Here is a 17,255-nt window from a genome sequence, read left to right as displayed (position 1 = left end):
TGGCCCCCCCGGAGGCCGGCCCCCATGACTGCTTGGGTGTGCGAGGGCTTTCACACGCAGGAAGAGCGCTTCAGGGGGGCTCGCGGCGAAGGAGGTGGAGGTGGACGGGGGAACGGAGTGGAAGAGATCGATGCTCTGGGCGCTGGGCTAATGAAGCTAATGTTGATGTGACAGCTTGGTCACGGGCGATCTGTGGGGAATAACACGGACTTTGACGGCGCCAGCACAGCGGCGAGGAGTGTTCACGCTTATTAAATTAGCGGCGATGGCAGCGGGCTGTCACCCCATGCCCCGCCCCCCCAGAGTGATGATTGACACCAGAGCGCCGGGACGTTGATGCTTCAGGTCCTGTCTGCGGGCGAGCAGCATCAGCAGATGGGGAGAGAGAGAGAGAGAGAGAGAGAGAGAGAGAGAGAGAGAGAGAGAGAGAGAGAGAGAGAGAAGAGAGAGAGAGAGAGAGAGAGAGAGAGAGAGAGAGAGAGAGAGAGAGAGAGAGAGAGAGAGAGAGAGAGAGAGGAGGCAGGAGAAGTGATCGATGGAATACTTTTTAATTTGATTTCTTTCTTTCATATTGCTCACCAATAAAGTCATTATTTGCGTTATAAAACAGACCATTTCAAGTGACCAAATGATACAGATGATTATTAAACACCAATTTTGTTTTAAGGGGAGAAAAGGCAAGAGATTTACAATAGAAAATTACCCTTGTTCAGTGTAGAAATCCAATAGCAGTGATGGAGGATGAGAGAAATAATTCAACATTCGATAATAAGAAATTGATTGATGACAAAACACACCAGTCCATGGAGAGAATCAGTGTGCCTGTTTATCGGACCCCCGCTCATACCACCAGGTGTGAGCGAACAAGCTATTATAAAACCAACCCAATCTTGGAATCACAACTTGGGAGTGTCCACCCAGGTGTATGCTGGAGATACCCCTAGATTAACCTACCAGTTGGTACAGTCCACTGGGTAGGGTGGAAGGTCGATCTGTCTATCGCTGCGGACACTCCCCCCACTTGTGATGTCACAAACGGGTTGATTTTCAAATGGCTTGTAATGACCAATCAACATCACACCTGCTGCTACAGCAGGGACCCTTGCACGCAAGATGGAATGACGTCAGAGTCTAAAACATGTATAAAACATAAGTTAAGATCTGAGCGGCCCCATGCCACATTCTCACCGATAAAAATCAGTTCTGTTATCAGCCGCTTGTCATCGCCCAGACCCCGATTACACACAATATACACAAACACATGAAGTCTCTCTTATCAACATCCCTGTGTCCGACACAAGAGACTCTGGGGGGATCCGTTGATCCCCGACGCATTCTTTTTCTTTTTTTTTGTTACGAAAAATGTCTCAATGTGGTGCGAATGGCGACGCCTCGAACCGTTCTCCATCCACGGATCGGTTGCACCAGAGAGCAGCTGCGGCAGCCAGGGACTGCACACGCTTTCTTTGTATTCAGTTTTGGCAATGGTAAAACATGGTCATAAAATACTAAGATATTAACAACTTTATAATTTTCCCGAAGAATTACAATTCATGAAGAAACCCCGACCCCCCCACCCCCGTCCTCCCGTCCTCCCCAATAATTTTAAACCATGTCCGTTTGCCCCCCCGTTCCAACTCAAGATAGGTAGTAGATGTTTGACGGTATCAACAGAAGATGCGTCCCCTTGCGGTGCAATGTCTTTGTGATCTTCAGACGATTGTTTCTTGGACCTCGCTGATCCTCCAGCTTATGGACTCGATCCCTTCGGGAAAAAAACACAGCGAAAACACAGAGACGCAGGGTGACGATAACCGCCTCTGTGCCCTTCAACGTGTCCTCCTCGGTTTACAAAATAGATGAGGCGGGAGAGGGAGGGGAAGGGTAACTCCTCCCGGGGAATTAAAATGTGTCAACTCTGTTTTCTTCTTAATTGCGCTCGACTTTATTGGTGCCACGTATTCATCCGTGATTCATTGGTGCCAATTACGCCCTCGTTAGCGTTTGCGGTTAAACAAAGCCAACCGAGCTACCAGTTTTATGACAAACAAAACACAGATGTCCCTTTTGTCCTTAGACTGATGTGTGTGCGACAAAGTGTCCGTCAATGCCCCAGAACCCCCTGGTCTTAGGCTGTTCTAGTCTACCTTATATTCTAGTGGTTTCTGCCATTACGTCGTCACTGAGCCGGTGTGTTTCGCGATAACAACTGACAGTGGGGAAACAACATCAGAGATGCACAGAACTGGGGCTGAAAAAGTGAGACGAGAAACCCCTTTTTATTTTTATTTTTTTTAACGGTCCTTATTGTCGCTGGCTCATCCTTAGAGGTGCACAGCTATTCACACAAGTGTGTCCTTCTGGTTTTGTGTTCCTGTGAAAAAGGGCCAGATGGTGGATCCAGGGAGTCCTGGTTCCCCGCGCTGCCGTGTGTCGGCCGGTCCTCCCCGCCCCATCAGGACCGTCTGTCCCTCGTCTGGTTAGTGGATCAGGGAAGGCACGTCTCCCATCCATGAGCCGGGCAGCGGGCGTGGACAGGTGTACTCGTTCTGCAAGAGCAAAGAGGGAGGAGAGGGTAAGGTGACAGTATGAGCAGAGTTCAGATGGTCCAGTATGCCTGGGTGGAGTTACATTAGGACAATGTTAATCGACATTAATTCTACCCGGAGGTGTCATGTTTAGTAGCCGTTAGAAGACATTTCATAGTCTATCCATTTGTGATGTCACAATGCGGGACTGTCCGACCAGCTGGAAGGAGTTGATTTGAGAGTGGTTTGAATGGTTAGGCTGGATTATCTGTCCGTTGATCAGATCAGACTCTCCCAGTTGTGATGTCATTAAGGGGTTGATTTTGAAAGGGCTCTCGGGATGTCTTGTCAATCTCACACACCCGGTGGTAAAATAGGTGGTGCTTTAATGATGGGCACGCTGGGATCCGATCACAGAACAGTATGGGACGTGACAACATGCACAAAGCAAACAAAGGAGAACAATGCAACAGGCAGAGCAGCCTAATTCCGTTAGACGACTTTATGAGTTTAGGATCAGTGGCGTTGGCATCAAGGGAAATGAAAAACCGAACACGTATTCTACCTATCGATCAACAGGTTCGGAGGCTTTATTCAAATTGCCTTTCAAACAACACAGGATTGAAATAGTTTGCATGAATTCTACATTTACAAGAATGCAGTAATTTGCCGGCGGTGGTAATTATGTTGAGCTATGACAGTATTCATCAGTGATGTTATCTTAACTGTCACATTCATGGTAGAAAGCTGGAGAAATAATATAAAGCTCCTGTTAAGAAGCTTCATTAAACCTTCATTACAAGACGAGGACAGGTTCGTTATTTCTGAACGCATTGACAGTACACAAATAATAATAAAAATGTATGAGTATTATTAATAAGTATTATTATTATATTATTATTATTATTATTATTATTATTTATAATATATATGTTTCTGAATACATTTAAACCTGAAATTTGAATTAGATAACCTTGATCGCAAATTCCCAGAAATAGTAATATCTTGTACCTTAAAGTACACCTGAAGATGGGCAAAATATGTTCATTCAAACCCAATTAATGTGGCCACAGCTCAGCCTTCCCTTTTTTGGGATCTGACAACTTGTCTGCACAGGGCTAGCATTTCAACGGATGACATCACAGCATGTTTCCCCCTCTGGCTCAGATCAAGGCCGCCATGAGCTACCACACAGCCAGCCCGTTTTGTCACTTTTCAACAGTCCAATCAAAACCCATTCCACCTAAAGGTTTCCGGTGCCAATTACCCACTATAATTAGTAAATGTGTCGTGTTACAAGAAGCCATGTCACATTGTCTTCTTTCAAGATAGGAGTACCAGGGTTTTAGCAATAATATACAACCAAGTGCCAGTATAAAGAACAAAAGCACATCTAGCCCCATTTGTTGGCCTAAGGCTGTTAACTGGGTCATATAGGAAATTGAAAACAGAGCACTACACTTCAGATTGATTGTTTTATCCACTCTCCGGGTTCTGAACATATGCCCACAATACGTCACAGCTGTCCTCCCCTCACACGGCAGGTTCATTTATATACCAGGAATCAGACATTTAAATCCAATCAAATCCATCAAATAATTGTCTATCCATCTCTTGCTCATCATTTGAGTCATCATCCCAACATCCAAGTTGACTAACAGCCTTCACCGAGAGGCCAATCGACTAGCTCTGAAAAGACGTCGGTTTGAATGAGGACTGCTACGTAATCTTGTTTCATCTGTTCCTACTGCCGCATCCCCCCCCATTCCCTGAAGCCTAAAGCATAGATGTTCCCTCCTCCTGCTCTTCCCAGGTATTGTTTGGGTAACAAACGGCAGATGGGGCTTCACTTCCGCTGCCAGAACACTTCCATTGTTGACTGAAAACATGAAAAGCAGCCACCGAGCCGTCCTGTCAGATTGGTCAGCGCAATCCTTCCTTTCACCATTTTATTCAGCTGTCATATTTGTTCATGAAACAACTGGAAGTTGAATGCAAATGTGGCTCCCATTCGCCTTGAAGGATCTGCACCTGCGTACGTGGGCCTTGTGTCGTTCCTCTGCCAAGTTGACAGGCGTCGCAGTTTTTTCAGGAAGAGAAAAACGCCACCCAAATTTAATCGTAAAGGGTGGGTTTTGGTGAGCAAGTAGACTGCGTGACTTATTGTAATGCGGTTAAAGAGAGAATCCGTGGGTAGCTAGACACAGAGAGAGAATCAAACGCCGCTACTTTGGGTTGGTAAACTGGGGATTTGGGTAATGAAATGAAGCGTGGGATTATGTTGGTTTACTGTCCAACACATACAGATTAGTTGCATCTTATTGTATTGTGCAATACTTGTTTACATTGTTGGTTAGGGGGTGGAGTCGTGGTTGGGGTGCTCAACACCCAGCCGGAAGGTTTTGGGTTTGATCCCCAACGCGTGTCACGGGCATACTAGAGTGAGATGTACCTACCGGCTCCATGGAGAGTATCTGAATTCACTGCAAGCCTCTCTGGATTACAGCGTCTGCTAAACGACAAGCTAGTCACTAGTAATTCAAAGCATTTTTCAAGTAAGAAAAGTTTCCAGCTGGTGTTTCATTTCACTCCCTAGGCTAACTATTTAAAACTATTTCTGTAAGACCAAAAAATCCCAGATGGGGTTAAAATAAAAGCGTTTTTTCTTCTCCATACTGTTCTGGAGGCAGCAGAATCCACAGCTCAAACTCTCTCCACGGAGCACCCGGGCCCTGTTTCAGCCTCTCTTTGGTATTGATCCAGAGGTCCTCAGATCCCTCCAGGTCCTCCCGTTCACTGCAGTCTGTCCTGGGACTGCAGCAGTGTTTTAATGGATGAGCGAGAGCAGAAGGCTGAGCAGAGAAGAGGCGGACAGGTCTATTACTTAGTGTTGTGTGAATCCCAGCCGAAAGATTCAGGGTTCAAACCCCAATGTCTTGCGGTCTCACTCAGAGGCCTTCTTGAGCGAGATTCTCCTCATCCATTTGTCAAACAAATGGCCCGGGTGCCAATTCAGGCCTTTGGCCAAATTATATTTTGGCCACACAATCATTTGAGTTTTCAATTAATAAATTGGCCAGCAGCTCTAGCTCCCACAATGCCTAGCACTACAAGTCCCAGCAAGCACTGCAAAGTTGTTCCTGTGTGTGGGGGTTTCGTGCTGAATTGACGCACCTTCCTCCCCTAGCGGCCTCACAAAAGCCTAAGCAGTCTAAGCTCATCCTGATCCAAGGATGCATACTGAGAATATCAGGAGCACCATCTTTTTCAGCAGCAGCATTTACTTTGAATTAGGCACGGCCAACTTCTGTTGTGGCACATTGAGTTGGACTTCTGATTTTCCATCGGAACATGTTGGAAACTCAAGCAGCAACTAGAGAGGCAGCCACACGATTCCTCGAAAATTGCCACACAAACAAGTATTAGAAAAATGAATGAGGAAATGTACCTCAGTCTGTTCTACGGCAAAAGTCTTGGTATATTGCTATGTAGTTTATAAAAAAGGCTGTTTCACTTTGCCCTTTCAAAGGTGGTGATTGTTTTATTGTTAAATAGCCATTGTTTTTGTTTTTTGTTCTTTTCTGTACAGCTATGCTACGCTGAATCACCTCCTGTAGTATTCATAAGAGTAGGCCTTATATATATATATATATATATATGGCCCTTGCATAGATTTAGTTTGGCACCCCTGCCTTAATCGAACCCTTATCTGCTCAATCATGACATCTAAATGAATCCAATGTAGCTTATATAAAGCATCAGTTTATTCTGAACCTGAAAGACTGTTGCAAAACCCATTCTGTACCTGTCACATGAATCACTACGTTTAAGTAAAAATAAACGTCAGATATTGGCTTTGAGCAACAGGGCTCCCGACCTTTCTGTCACAGATTTTTGAAAAGCAGGAAATAGTGTTTTAAATATATTGCAGTCCATGTTGCATCATCTTCAGAGATGGCCCTTCATTTTCAGTTAAGAAAAAAAAAAAAAAAAAACCTGTAGACATATTTAACGTCTGAAAACGTCCTCCGGTCCAGATGGGCTTTGATGGAAATTCCTGACAGGAAGGTTGAGGAGTGCTGGCAAGCCAAACAGCTTTTGAACGCACGTTTCTTTATCCTTCACCCCGACTCACCACAACCATTGCTTCCACTTCAGGCCCTCTGATTTAACCTTTCAAAAAGGACTCTAGGCTATGCTTGGGGTAAATCCACATTTCACTTTTTAAAAGGTTCTACTTACAAAATCACGGCTGCCCGCTGACGGCGTGCTAGTGTCAGCAGTTTCCCCGTCTTTTGAATTCACTGCCTTTAAAAAAGAAAAAAAAAAAGAAGCTATCTTTTTATTTTTTATAGAAGGCTCCTGGTTGATTGGCAGCCGCGCAGTCTTTAATATCGGACTCAGCCAACGGGGGCCCCTGAGAGACGAATCAAATGCGCCGCCACGCTCCTCGTTCGGCGGGGGTCTGTCCTTCAGACGGACGGAGTGAAAGGGGGGTTGCACAGGCGGTGCCGTGCAACGGCAAGACCTTTTCGACAGTCTCAACAAGAAACATCAGTCACTATAAAAGATCGCCAGGAAAAAAGTGGGAGTGAATATGTCACCGTGCGACGGCGGACTGAACAAACAAGGGGGGCGAGAACACGAGGCCCCCCCCCCCCCCGCCCGCTCTCGGAGATAGAACCGCGTCGGGGCATTGGTCGGTGGCAGTGGTCTGAAGGCCTGGCCGTTCACCAGGGCTGAATCATTAACACCTTCGACCCGCGGCGCTTCATTATATTAGATCGTTATCCATGAACAAATAACTAAATTCCCCCCCGAGCGGTTTCCCTCGCTGAGTCACGCGGCAATCGTCAACACCTCGTGGCCGAGGGTCTGGCGTTATGCGATTAGCATATGAGGACGCACAACGTCTCTGTACAGGAAGCCTGACGCTCTGTCGCTGATTGACAGCTGATGACAGAGAAGGCAGCAGAGCCCTAGACAGGCAGACAAAATGACGTTAATATATTCACAGGGGAAAAACAAATGTATACTGTGTATATATATATATATATATATATATATATATATATACATATACATGAAGGTGACCAGCATCTAGAGGAGAAACCAAAGACATTGGACATGTAGAGAGCCTTTATATGAGACGACAGGCTGCACACACACACACACACACACACACACACACACACACACACACACACACACACACACACACACACACACACACACACACACACACACACACACACACACACACATCACACCCGCCTGCCTCCATCTCTTCAACAATCTCAGTGGGGATTTTAATTAAGATACTAATTAGCATCGGGCAAACACAGTGTAATTAGTTTGCTCTTTGTCAGGCGGGGGGGCTGGGGAGGGGGACTCTTCTCTTCACAGATCGGTTCCACTTGTCCCCCACTGCACTCCCACACACACGCACACACATCACGCACGCACCCACGCACACGCACATACAGGTTCACGACTGACTTCAGCACTGATCAACGTGTGTGCAGAGTGGAGGAGGAGGAGGAGGGGGAGGAGGAGGAGGGGAAATTGAACGCTGAGCTCATCTGTTTGGGTTCAGACCGTTTTGTTACACTTAGACACATGTGAGGTTTGCTGCCACACGTGTGCGTGTGTGTGTTAGTATGTGTGCTTGTGTTGTTATATGTGTGTGTGTGCTACACACATACACACACACACACACACACACACACGTGGGTTTTGCGTCTTGTTTTTTGAGACTTTTGTTTGTTAACTCTGTTAGTGTGTACGACCTTGTGTACATAAGTACATGCATGTGTGTGATTAGAAAGCACTTCTGACAGACGCCGTCAAAATATACATTTCAATTAAGAAAAAAAGGTAAATATTTGTACCAGTGCCAAATAATTGCCTGAGCCATTAATAGAACACGATGGAGGAATAATTGATTGTTATTCTACTTCGTTTAAGAATGCTTGATTCTGATTGGCTGGGAGGAGGGCATTAACCCGGCAGGTTGCCCGCTGACTGAGCACAGCGTCATCAAATAGTAGATCAATACGCCGCTTGGATTTTTTTTCTATCACAGAAAAGTCAAACATGAGGTCCGTTGTAAAAATAAACCTTGTTTAAAAAAGTTTCTAAAATGTGTCGGAAATCTATCGGAGGGTCAGTCAATACATGTTTCGCAAGCGAGATACAATGTAGCAACTACGTTATTAAACTAGTGATCAGATGCAGCCTTGTGTGGTTGTTATAGAAACTAATAAGCTACAGCTGAGCTAACGGGGAGCGTACCTATGTTCCCCGGGTCCTATGTTCCCCGTTCGCGACTGTGTTTTTTTCGTAGGCGGAATCCAGGAAAGGTTCCGCCTCAAGCGCTAGGATTGGACAGGCAAACTCACACGCTGACTCCTAACCCTAACCCTAAACCTAACCATAACCGTAACCCTCACCCTAACCATAACCGTAACCCTCACCCTAACCGTAACCGTAACCCTCACCCTAACCATAACCATAACCGTAACCCTAATATTCATGATTCTTCCGGATTCCACCTACGAAATTTCGCTAACGTTATTCACCGTAGTTCTAAAGGGGACTACTTTTTGAGGGAGATGAACTCAAACAGAGTATACATTTATTAAGCATGCAATACGAATAAGAAAAAGCTGAATTATTAAAATATTTGAATTTTTTTATTATGTTGGCAAGCAAGAAGTAGAATAAACGGGATAATCACAGAGAGGCAGGGCAATAAACAGTTTGATATGCCCAGCTCGTGGAAGGTAAGCCGTCCACTAGCCAGGCATATCAAACTGTTTATTGCCCTGCCTCTCGGTGATTATCCCTTACTTATTACCATTACTTTTATACATGTGAAAGTGTGTGTGGGGGGGCGTGTGTAGGTGCAGTCTGATAGCTGTGGCAACACAGATGATGCTGCAACGCAATACACACACACACACACACACACACACACACACACACACACACACACACACACACACACACACACACACACACACACACAAACTCTGCCCATACACACACACACACACACACACACACAAACTCTGCCCATACACACACACACATGCACACATACACACACACACACACTCTGCACACACACACTTACACTCTCACATTGCATGTGCATGCGAGAGCAGCTTCCTGTCAATAATTGTTGTTTTTATCAACACTCAATCTCTACGGAGAGGTTTGTTTTTCAGTTTGATATAAAATTTGCAGTCTGGAATTTGGAGGCAAAACAGTGTTCTTTGAAATAAAGAAGGTTCTGACTAATTGTCTGTCCAGAGACCATGACGTTAAAGTGTTGTTATCGAACAGTTTTTTTTCCTTGTCTTGTTACTGCTTTCATGTAATTTCGGTGTGTGAACGTGTGAATGAAGAGTGAATGTCAGTCAACACTGTAAAGTGTTGACTGACACTGTAAAGTGGATAAAAGCAGAGGTGAAATAAATGAGGACCATTTACTTCATCTAAGTATAAACTTGACAACTATCAACCTGCCGATTGTACTTCAGTTACTCCTGCGCTCAGCCTGTTTTGTACGTTTCGTTGAAGAACTGCACATTCATTCATTGAATTCACAGAATGAAGGATGAACGTTTTCCTTCAGCATTCTGCCTCTGTGAAAAGCACAGAGGCATGTGACACTAGAAATATACAACGTTTTGTCCTCGACACATCAGTCCCATTCTCGCCTCGCCTGAAACCTGGCAGAAAACGAGCGGCTGAAAAAGCGTGCAATTCAAACTGTAGCACAAAGGAGACCTAGCCATTGGTGCCTTTGTGTACCTAGCAATGGGTACTTCATTGTACGTAGCCATGGGTACCTCAGTCTATACGGAAACTATTTATTTGTGAAAACGCGTCTTTTGGCTTACGCGTTGGCGTTTGGGCCGACCGTCCAGACGGATCCGGCGTTTTCGGTCACCATGACACACGAAAACACACTTTGCATCCGTGTTCGGATTCGTGTGGACACCTGATACGCACACAATGACGTCATCGTCCCCCTACCAGCTAGGCGACATTGGAGTTCCGTCTAATTTGTTTTGTTTGATTTGATTTGTATTATTTGTGTAGCTTTAGATACAGCCCCTTGGTAAATTAAATTACTAACTGTACATTAAGAAGTGTTTTCTGCTCAATCTAAAAGGTTTAAAGGAGCATTCCACCGGTGGAGACATGAATATGTATTGAAAGTGGATCATATATGTAGTCGAATAGTGGCATCAATTTTAAATTTGGTGCTTTTTTGACTGAGATAAGGCAGAAAATGACTTTTTAGGGATTGTGGATTGCAGACAACAATCCCCATAATGCATTGCAATGCTCAGCTCCGCAGGCCACTCCCACTGTTGAACTCATTGGTTGAACCACGGCCATCAATCTATCAACCAAGGATCTAGAGTTCATCTCCACTCTAGGCTACCACGATAGTTTGCAAACTCATTAGTGAATTACTCCGAGTCCTCGTTTGTGTTTCGAAATGGTGTGCACTTGCATGGTACCGGGATGTTCAGCCAGGACAAGGAAAATACACAGAGTTAAGTTTTCATAGATTACCCAAAGAGTTGGAGTTGTGCAAAAAGTGGCTACGGGCTATCAATAACCCGAAGTTTGGAGAGGACACAGCCATTGAAGCACTAAAGAATCTGACGGTGTGCAGTCTACATTTCAAGCCAGAAGACTTCAAACCCAACCCCTTAGGAGCGAAGAGACCCACTCGTCAGCAATGAGAAAGCAAAGTTAGCAATGTAACGTTAGACACGTTCTATATAAGTTTGTTATTAGCGATGTAAATCCATCATGTTTTACTGGGTTAGTCTGACGTTATTCAAATGTTTTAAAGTTATTGAACGTATGACATTTCAGACATTTCAAACAACGTCTGCAGCGTTGTTGTCGTCATCATCAGAAGAGGATGAACTAGTCAAATCTTCATTCAGATATCTGTGTAATTATTATAATCCTTGTCATTTATAGGAGAACCACGCATCAAGCAGTCTATAAGCCACACACCACCAAGTTCATCCAGACGCTAATTGAAGAATAGATAGGTCATAGAAAACAGACGCAACCCAAACATAACATTCAAGGACCCAACCTCCTCACTCACCCAACCACAACCTCCTTACATTGCCCCTGTCCCAAAGCCGCCAAAGGAAGCTGCAACGTCATCATTCAAGAGCCGCTTCTGAGACGTCAGCTCGAATACACTTGGAGCAACACTACTAAGAAAGAACTACAGCAACGTAAATTTGAACCATTTAATTAAATAACTATATACAAACAATTACAACTGTTGAATGACTATACAAACAATGAAACTATAGATCGTCCTGAGCGTCCTCCGCTTCTTGGTGCCCGCAGTACTGGCCGTCTGGAGCTGGGTATTTCTGGAGGATAGCCTGCACGACACAAGCAGGTAACACGACGCCCTGTGCCCAATCTCTCTCCTTGCAGGACCCACTCAAGAAAGTGCCGGTAGGCTGTTAGGCGAAATTGTCTGGACAAAACATTGAGCACAAAGTCAGTGATGGTCTTTGAGCCTAGCGTGCCACAGTAGCTAGCATAACTGCAAGCTATTTGTGCAATGAACATGGCACGTAGCAAAGAGTACTCCTTGATATTAGTAACAAAGAAAATAAACTTACTTTACAGAAAGACGTCCATTTGGCCCTGTAGGCTTTGGCTGCCGTTTCCAGTTGACCTTAGGTATTCTAAAGTAGGTCTCCAGGACGTCGCTATCCATATGGGGTGCGAAACTCGGGTGATCGACAACACACACGTCCGTGTCATCCTCAGATTCCGTGATTTCGTCCAGAAGAAATTGGCACCGCTGGAATTCTCGGCAGCAGACAGACTCTTGTTCTGTGTCCATTGGAGCACAGGCACCACCAATCTGCCCCAGCTCGAGCCATTGCGGGCTCCTCGTCCGCGGCAGGCAGGTCGTCTGCCTCGGCTGTAGCGACAGCAGCTTCAGCCGCCTCCTGTTCCTCCATAGCCCTCAGCTGCTCGTCGCTATATTGTGGCTCATAAAGGTAGCCATGAACACCCGTTTCAACGATAACTTCTTCAAAATCCCAATCCGATCTGATCTGTGATAGGTGTGTTAGCGCATTAGGTCCCACCCCCTATGGGCGGGTTTGAAAGGGTGGGAATTAGTGCTTGTAGTTTTAATAGAAATCCCCCCCCTCTTACACTTCCTCCTACAATGACGTAAAACGAAGATTTTTGCATCATTGTAGGATGAAGTGTAAAAGGTAAATACGGATTTCTCCCATCTCAGGGGAAAATGAGAAAGTGTTGCACGACCATTCAAAAGTATGACTTTCTAACAATGCAAAGCTTAATGCAAATGGGTGAAGTGTTCCTTTAACAACTGCGCGCAGGCTTGATGCGCACGAACCAGCGCCACACAGTGGCCTTCAATATGTCGACCCAGTGAGTTCTCAAAGCGCACATGATACTGTATGGTTTGACAGGTTGATTGACTTGGAGATGTATACACTGTATGTATACACTAATGAAATTAGTAATGAAACTAATGAAATTAGTGTTCAGTAGACTGCAATGATACCACGGCAAAGCGACGGCTGAAGAATACTATTGGCTGATAGGGCAGCTTGGTTGTATTGTGTATTCTTTGACACAAATACATATTTCTCTAATCTCTAAACTATATAATCTATAGTTCTCTAACAGAATAATTCTTGGAGTAATGCTTTCACAATCAATGAGCTGGTGTTAATCTGTACAGCTCAGTCTAAGTACACAATACAAATACAATCCACATCTCCAAAACGTGGGCGGTGAAAACCATAAACACTATGGTAATTCACATAATGCAAACTATCGTGCAGGCCTACCTACGGTTTACCTTCCTACAACAGAGAGTTAAGGACCCCTGCACCTCCAGCACAGCTGACACACGCAGCACAGCGCGGCTAACAGAACCGTTCAGTGTCTTTGTGCAGTCGATGTAAATAGCTGCAGGAGGTGCCGTTTTGTGCGTGTGTTTGTGTGTCTATATGTATGCATATTTGTGTGTGTGTGTGTGTTGTGGGGGGGGGGGGGGGCGGTGGGTGTTCGCAAGCAGAAAATAACCTGAATCCCTGATGTCAAGGTGGCAACAGGGGGGCTTCCCTTGGGAAATCTGTGCCTAGGAGTGTGTGTGTGTGTGTGTGTGTGTGTACATGGGTGTGGGTGTGTGTGTGTGTACGTGTGTGTGTGTGTGTGTGTGTATGTGTGTGTGCGCATGTTATGATTTATGAAGATCTTTATTTATGCCGGTGATGGACGACCACATTAGGGAAGCCCCCGTGTTCAGTCCTTTTCTGTACTTTCTTCTTCTGTTTCCTCGTATACCTTTCTCTGTCCTTCTGTTAGTGGTTCACTTTGTTGGTTCTGTCCTCCTTTCATTGTTTATTTTGTACGTTCATTGGTTCTTTCTTTCTTTCTTTCTTAACTAATGTTAATCCTAATGCCTGAAATACAATCTAGTTTTATTTGTGGTCTATCTTCTGTGTGTGTGTGTGTGTGTGTGTGTGTGTGTGTGTGTGTGTGTGTGTGTGTGTGTGTGTGTGTGTGTGTGTGTGTGTGTGTGTGTGTGTGTGCGTGCGCGCTTTAATGTCCTGTTCCAAACTTTGTAAAAGGTTGGGTCTGTCAGATGCTCGCCAAGGCCTAATGTAGATGAAGCACTACCTTCAGCTCACCTTCTATTGGAGGACATTTCATGTGCAGAAAAGTTATTCAAGGATAGGTTACAAAGCGGCGAAAGCTGTTTTTTCTTTTGACAATGTGATGTTTTGAGATAGAAGAAGAATTTCAGTAACGGAAAGGACCTTGTTTTGTTTTTGAAAGTGCTCAAATCTAAACCTTGTGGCGCGGTGAAGAGCAGGGTCAGCCATGGCAGGGCGCCCACCTCAGGCAGCCTTTCTCTTCTTCCGTCCTCTGATCGTTGGGGCTTTTGTTAAGTGGCCCCGCCTTGTTGCTCGCTGCTCGCAATAAACAGGGTGCCTGCCGGGCACCATTAAAACACAGCATCGCCTGTGAAAACCTCCCTTCGATAATTCAAGCGGGGAAAAAATCACAGGAAGGAGACAATGTTTCTCATGGGTTTTTCTCTTGAGCATCAGATCCATGAAATGTAATGATTGACTGCACTCCTGAGAAGTACCGGTATAGAAAGACGTTTTCTAATAGATAACTCGACCCCAAGGCCGCATGTACAAAACAGTTTACTGGTAACATGTGGAGCACAAAAGTTGTGCTGCTTTAGCGTTCTGTCGTCTCGCAGATGATTTCACCCCCTGAACTCTAGATTGTATTCTATCTATCTGGTTGGATCGCCGTTCAAACCCAGAACCCTGCTGGGACGCCCTAACACCACTGGATCCTGCCCAGGGCAGCCACCCCCGGGTTGAAGTACTGATTGAATATCAATCTCAGTCCGAGACGGCTTTTCAGATCCCAAAGGTCGTTCTAAGCATTGTTCAAAATAAAAAGGTTTTGTTTGTGCTTCAGGGCTCTCAAGTGTCACGCATTGAGCGTGACAGTCTCTCATTTCGGTCTTTTGTCACGCACTCCCGCCACACATTGTATTACTCAAGGGGAAAAAAACTACACTATATTTAATACGGCGCAGCGCCCAACATTGGAGGAATCAGGCACGTCTTCCGTGGATCTCTTAGGCGAGCCTGCCACTTATCAGCCAATCAAAAAAAATAAAGGGGCTACACAATAGCAGAAAATAGCACTATTGCATCTGGGTAAGATTTAACGCAGCAACCAATGAAAATAAAGCATATCCTGGGTTTGTGACTCCGACACACTCTCACACACACACACACACACACACGCACAAACACATGTGGTCACATGATGTCACTCTAGCCCATCTTCAAAACTTGAGAGCCCTGGTGCTTCCTCGTGTCAACAAACAACAACAAATCTAAACCATGGTGGAAAACATTGGCTAAGAATACCTCAGAAATGATTCCCACTCTTGAATATAACTAGCTAAACCCCCCGCTGCTAGCCTAGCCTAGCCAGCGTCGCTAGCGGTTTGGACTGAACGGCTACACAACAGAGGTGGGTCCCTTTTCAAACTCTTCAATCTTCCATCATTGTGAGTCAAATTATATATATTTTCTACTTGTTTTCTCAGAGCTCAAATTGTAAGCAGACATTTTGTTGAGTGCTGTTGATTTCCTTCCTCACCGTGGGTCCAATTGCACATTATTCATTCCTCATCAGCACAAGGTCCTGTAGTCGCGGCTTCTCGCGTCTAATTCTGTGCGTTTTCTCTGCTGGACGTCCACATATTTCCGATCTCGTTAGGCCCATTCCCTGCTGAGATAAAACAGGCTTCAGACCAACAGCTAAAAGAAGATGTATTGAGCGAGGAGGAAAGAAAGCCTCAAGGTTTAATAAAACATATTGCTTTCTATACACCCATGCCAGGCTCCATGTACTTTTTCGCCGATATTAAAGAATTGCGTCTGCTTTACGACCTAACAAATTCTATCTCCCTCACTCCTTGTCGGTACCGAAAACCAATTGATGGAAAGGTGCAGGTCGATTTTTTACATCAGAATGACGAATGTGCTGTTATTTTTACTATTTATCCCTTGAACAGATGCTTTTATCCAAAGTGACTTGCAGGGAATTCATATGCTGTACATTAAAGCGTACCTATTTTATAGGTGTGCTGTAGATTAGGCCTTAAAAGAACGTCAGACTCCACCATTTGTTGACATCACAAGTGGGGCGAGGGATCAAGAGGACTCAGCCTACCAGTTAGAACAGTCCACTGGGCAGGCTGGTAGTTTGATCTGTTGATCATACATCTGTGTGGACACTCACAGATAGCAGAGCTCCTTAAACTGCGGACATCAGGGATTGAACCCCCGGTCTCCACACACCCTGACACAGCTAGACTTTCCTGCTGTCATCTAGTTGAATTGAACTGTTAACTACAGCTTCGGCCTACATGGCAACAAACTCTCTGTAGTTTTACGTCAGTTTAAAAGGAGGCTGAAGGAGGCAGAATAAAAGCATATAAGAGGGTTAATTATGGATGTGTTTTGGTGGATTGTGATGGATGGACTGCAGGGGGCTTCAGAGCTCTGTAAGGGGAGGATTGCGTGGGTGAACCATAACTGAGCTCACTGAAGCAGGAGAGGTTATATTTTATTACCTATTTTATGCACGTCATGTGCACGGAGGAATCCGCAAGGGGAAACGCTGGTGACAGCACACACACACGCAGAGCCAAACGAGCACGTCATCTGTGATCACAACACGTTTATGTACTTACTTACTCCTTAAACACGCACAGACAGACAGACAGACATTAGGGAGGGGCAATAATGAATTGTTTGATTTTGTCCTAGACCATCTTTTATCCTCACCGAGTGGTGATCGTGAAGTCATTCTGAAACAACTTGAACTTATCACAGTGCTGGTGTTGAAGAAGAATGAGTTGGCTGATGATGACTGAAGGGAAGGAGAATTGAAGTGACAACACGTGGGTTTAGGAACGGCAGAGGAAGAAAGCACTGGTGGAAGTCTGACGCAACGCCGCATCGTCTTCATGATCACCATGGTACAGCATTTGTCCATAATGCAGCACAAAAACATAAGCTGAGGGGGGTCTGACACACACACACACACACACACGCAATGTTTCTG

General features: G+C 45.1%; 1 protein-coding gene across 1 annotated transcript in view; it reads right to left on the bottom strand.

Moving 5' to 3' along the window:
* Positions 1–2,480: 2,480 nt before the first annotated feature.
* LOC311363307 (leucine-rich repeat transmembrane neuronal protein 4-like) overlaps positions 2,481–17,255 on the bottom strand; it is a gene marked incomplete at both ends in the record, with an annotated part of 72,802 nt that continues 58,027 nt past the window's right edge. The window contains one exon of the mRNA XM_084483264.1: positions 2,481–2,549. Within this exon, the coding sequence (XP_084339390.1) occupies positions 2,481–2,549 (69 nt within the window). The remainder of the gene's footprint in view (positions 2,550–17,255) is intronic.

Source organism: Micromesistius poutassou (genome assembly GCF_964030765.1).
Source record: "Micromesistius poutassou genome assembly, chromosome: 18".
Taxonomy (NCBI): domain Eukaryota; kingdom Metazoa; phylum Chordata; class Actinopteri; order Gadiformes; family Gadidae; genus Micromesistius; species Micromesistius poutassou.
Note: the sequence above shows the minus strand (reverse complement) of the source record. Positions and strands in the feature narration are given on the sequence as shown.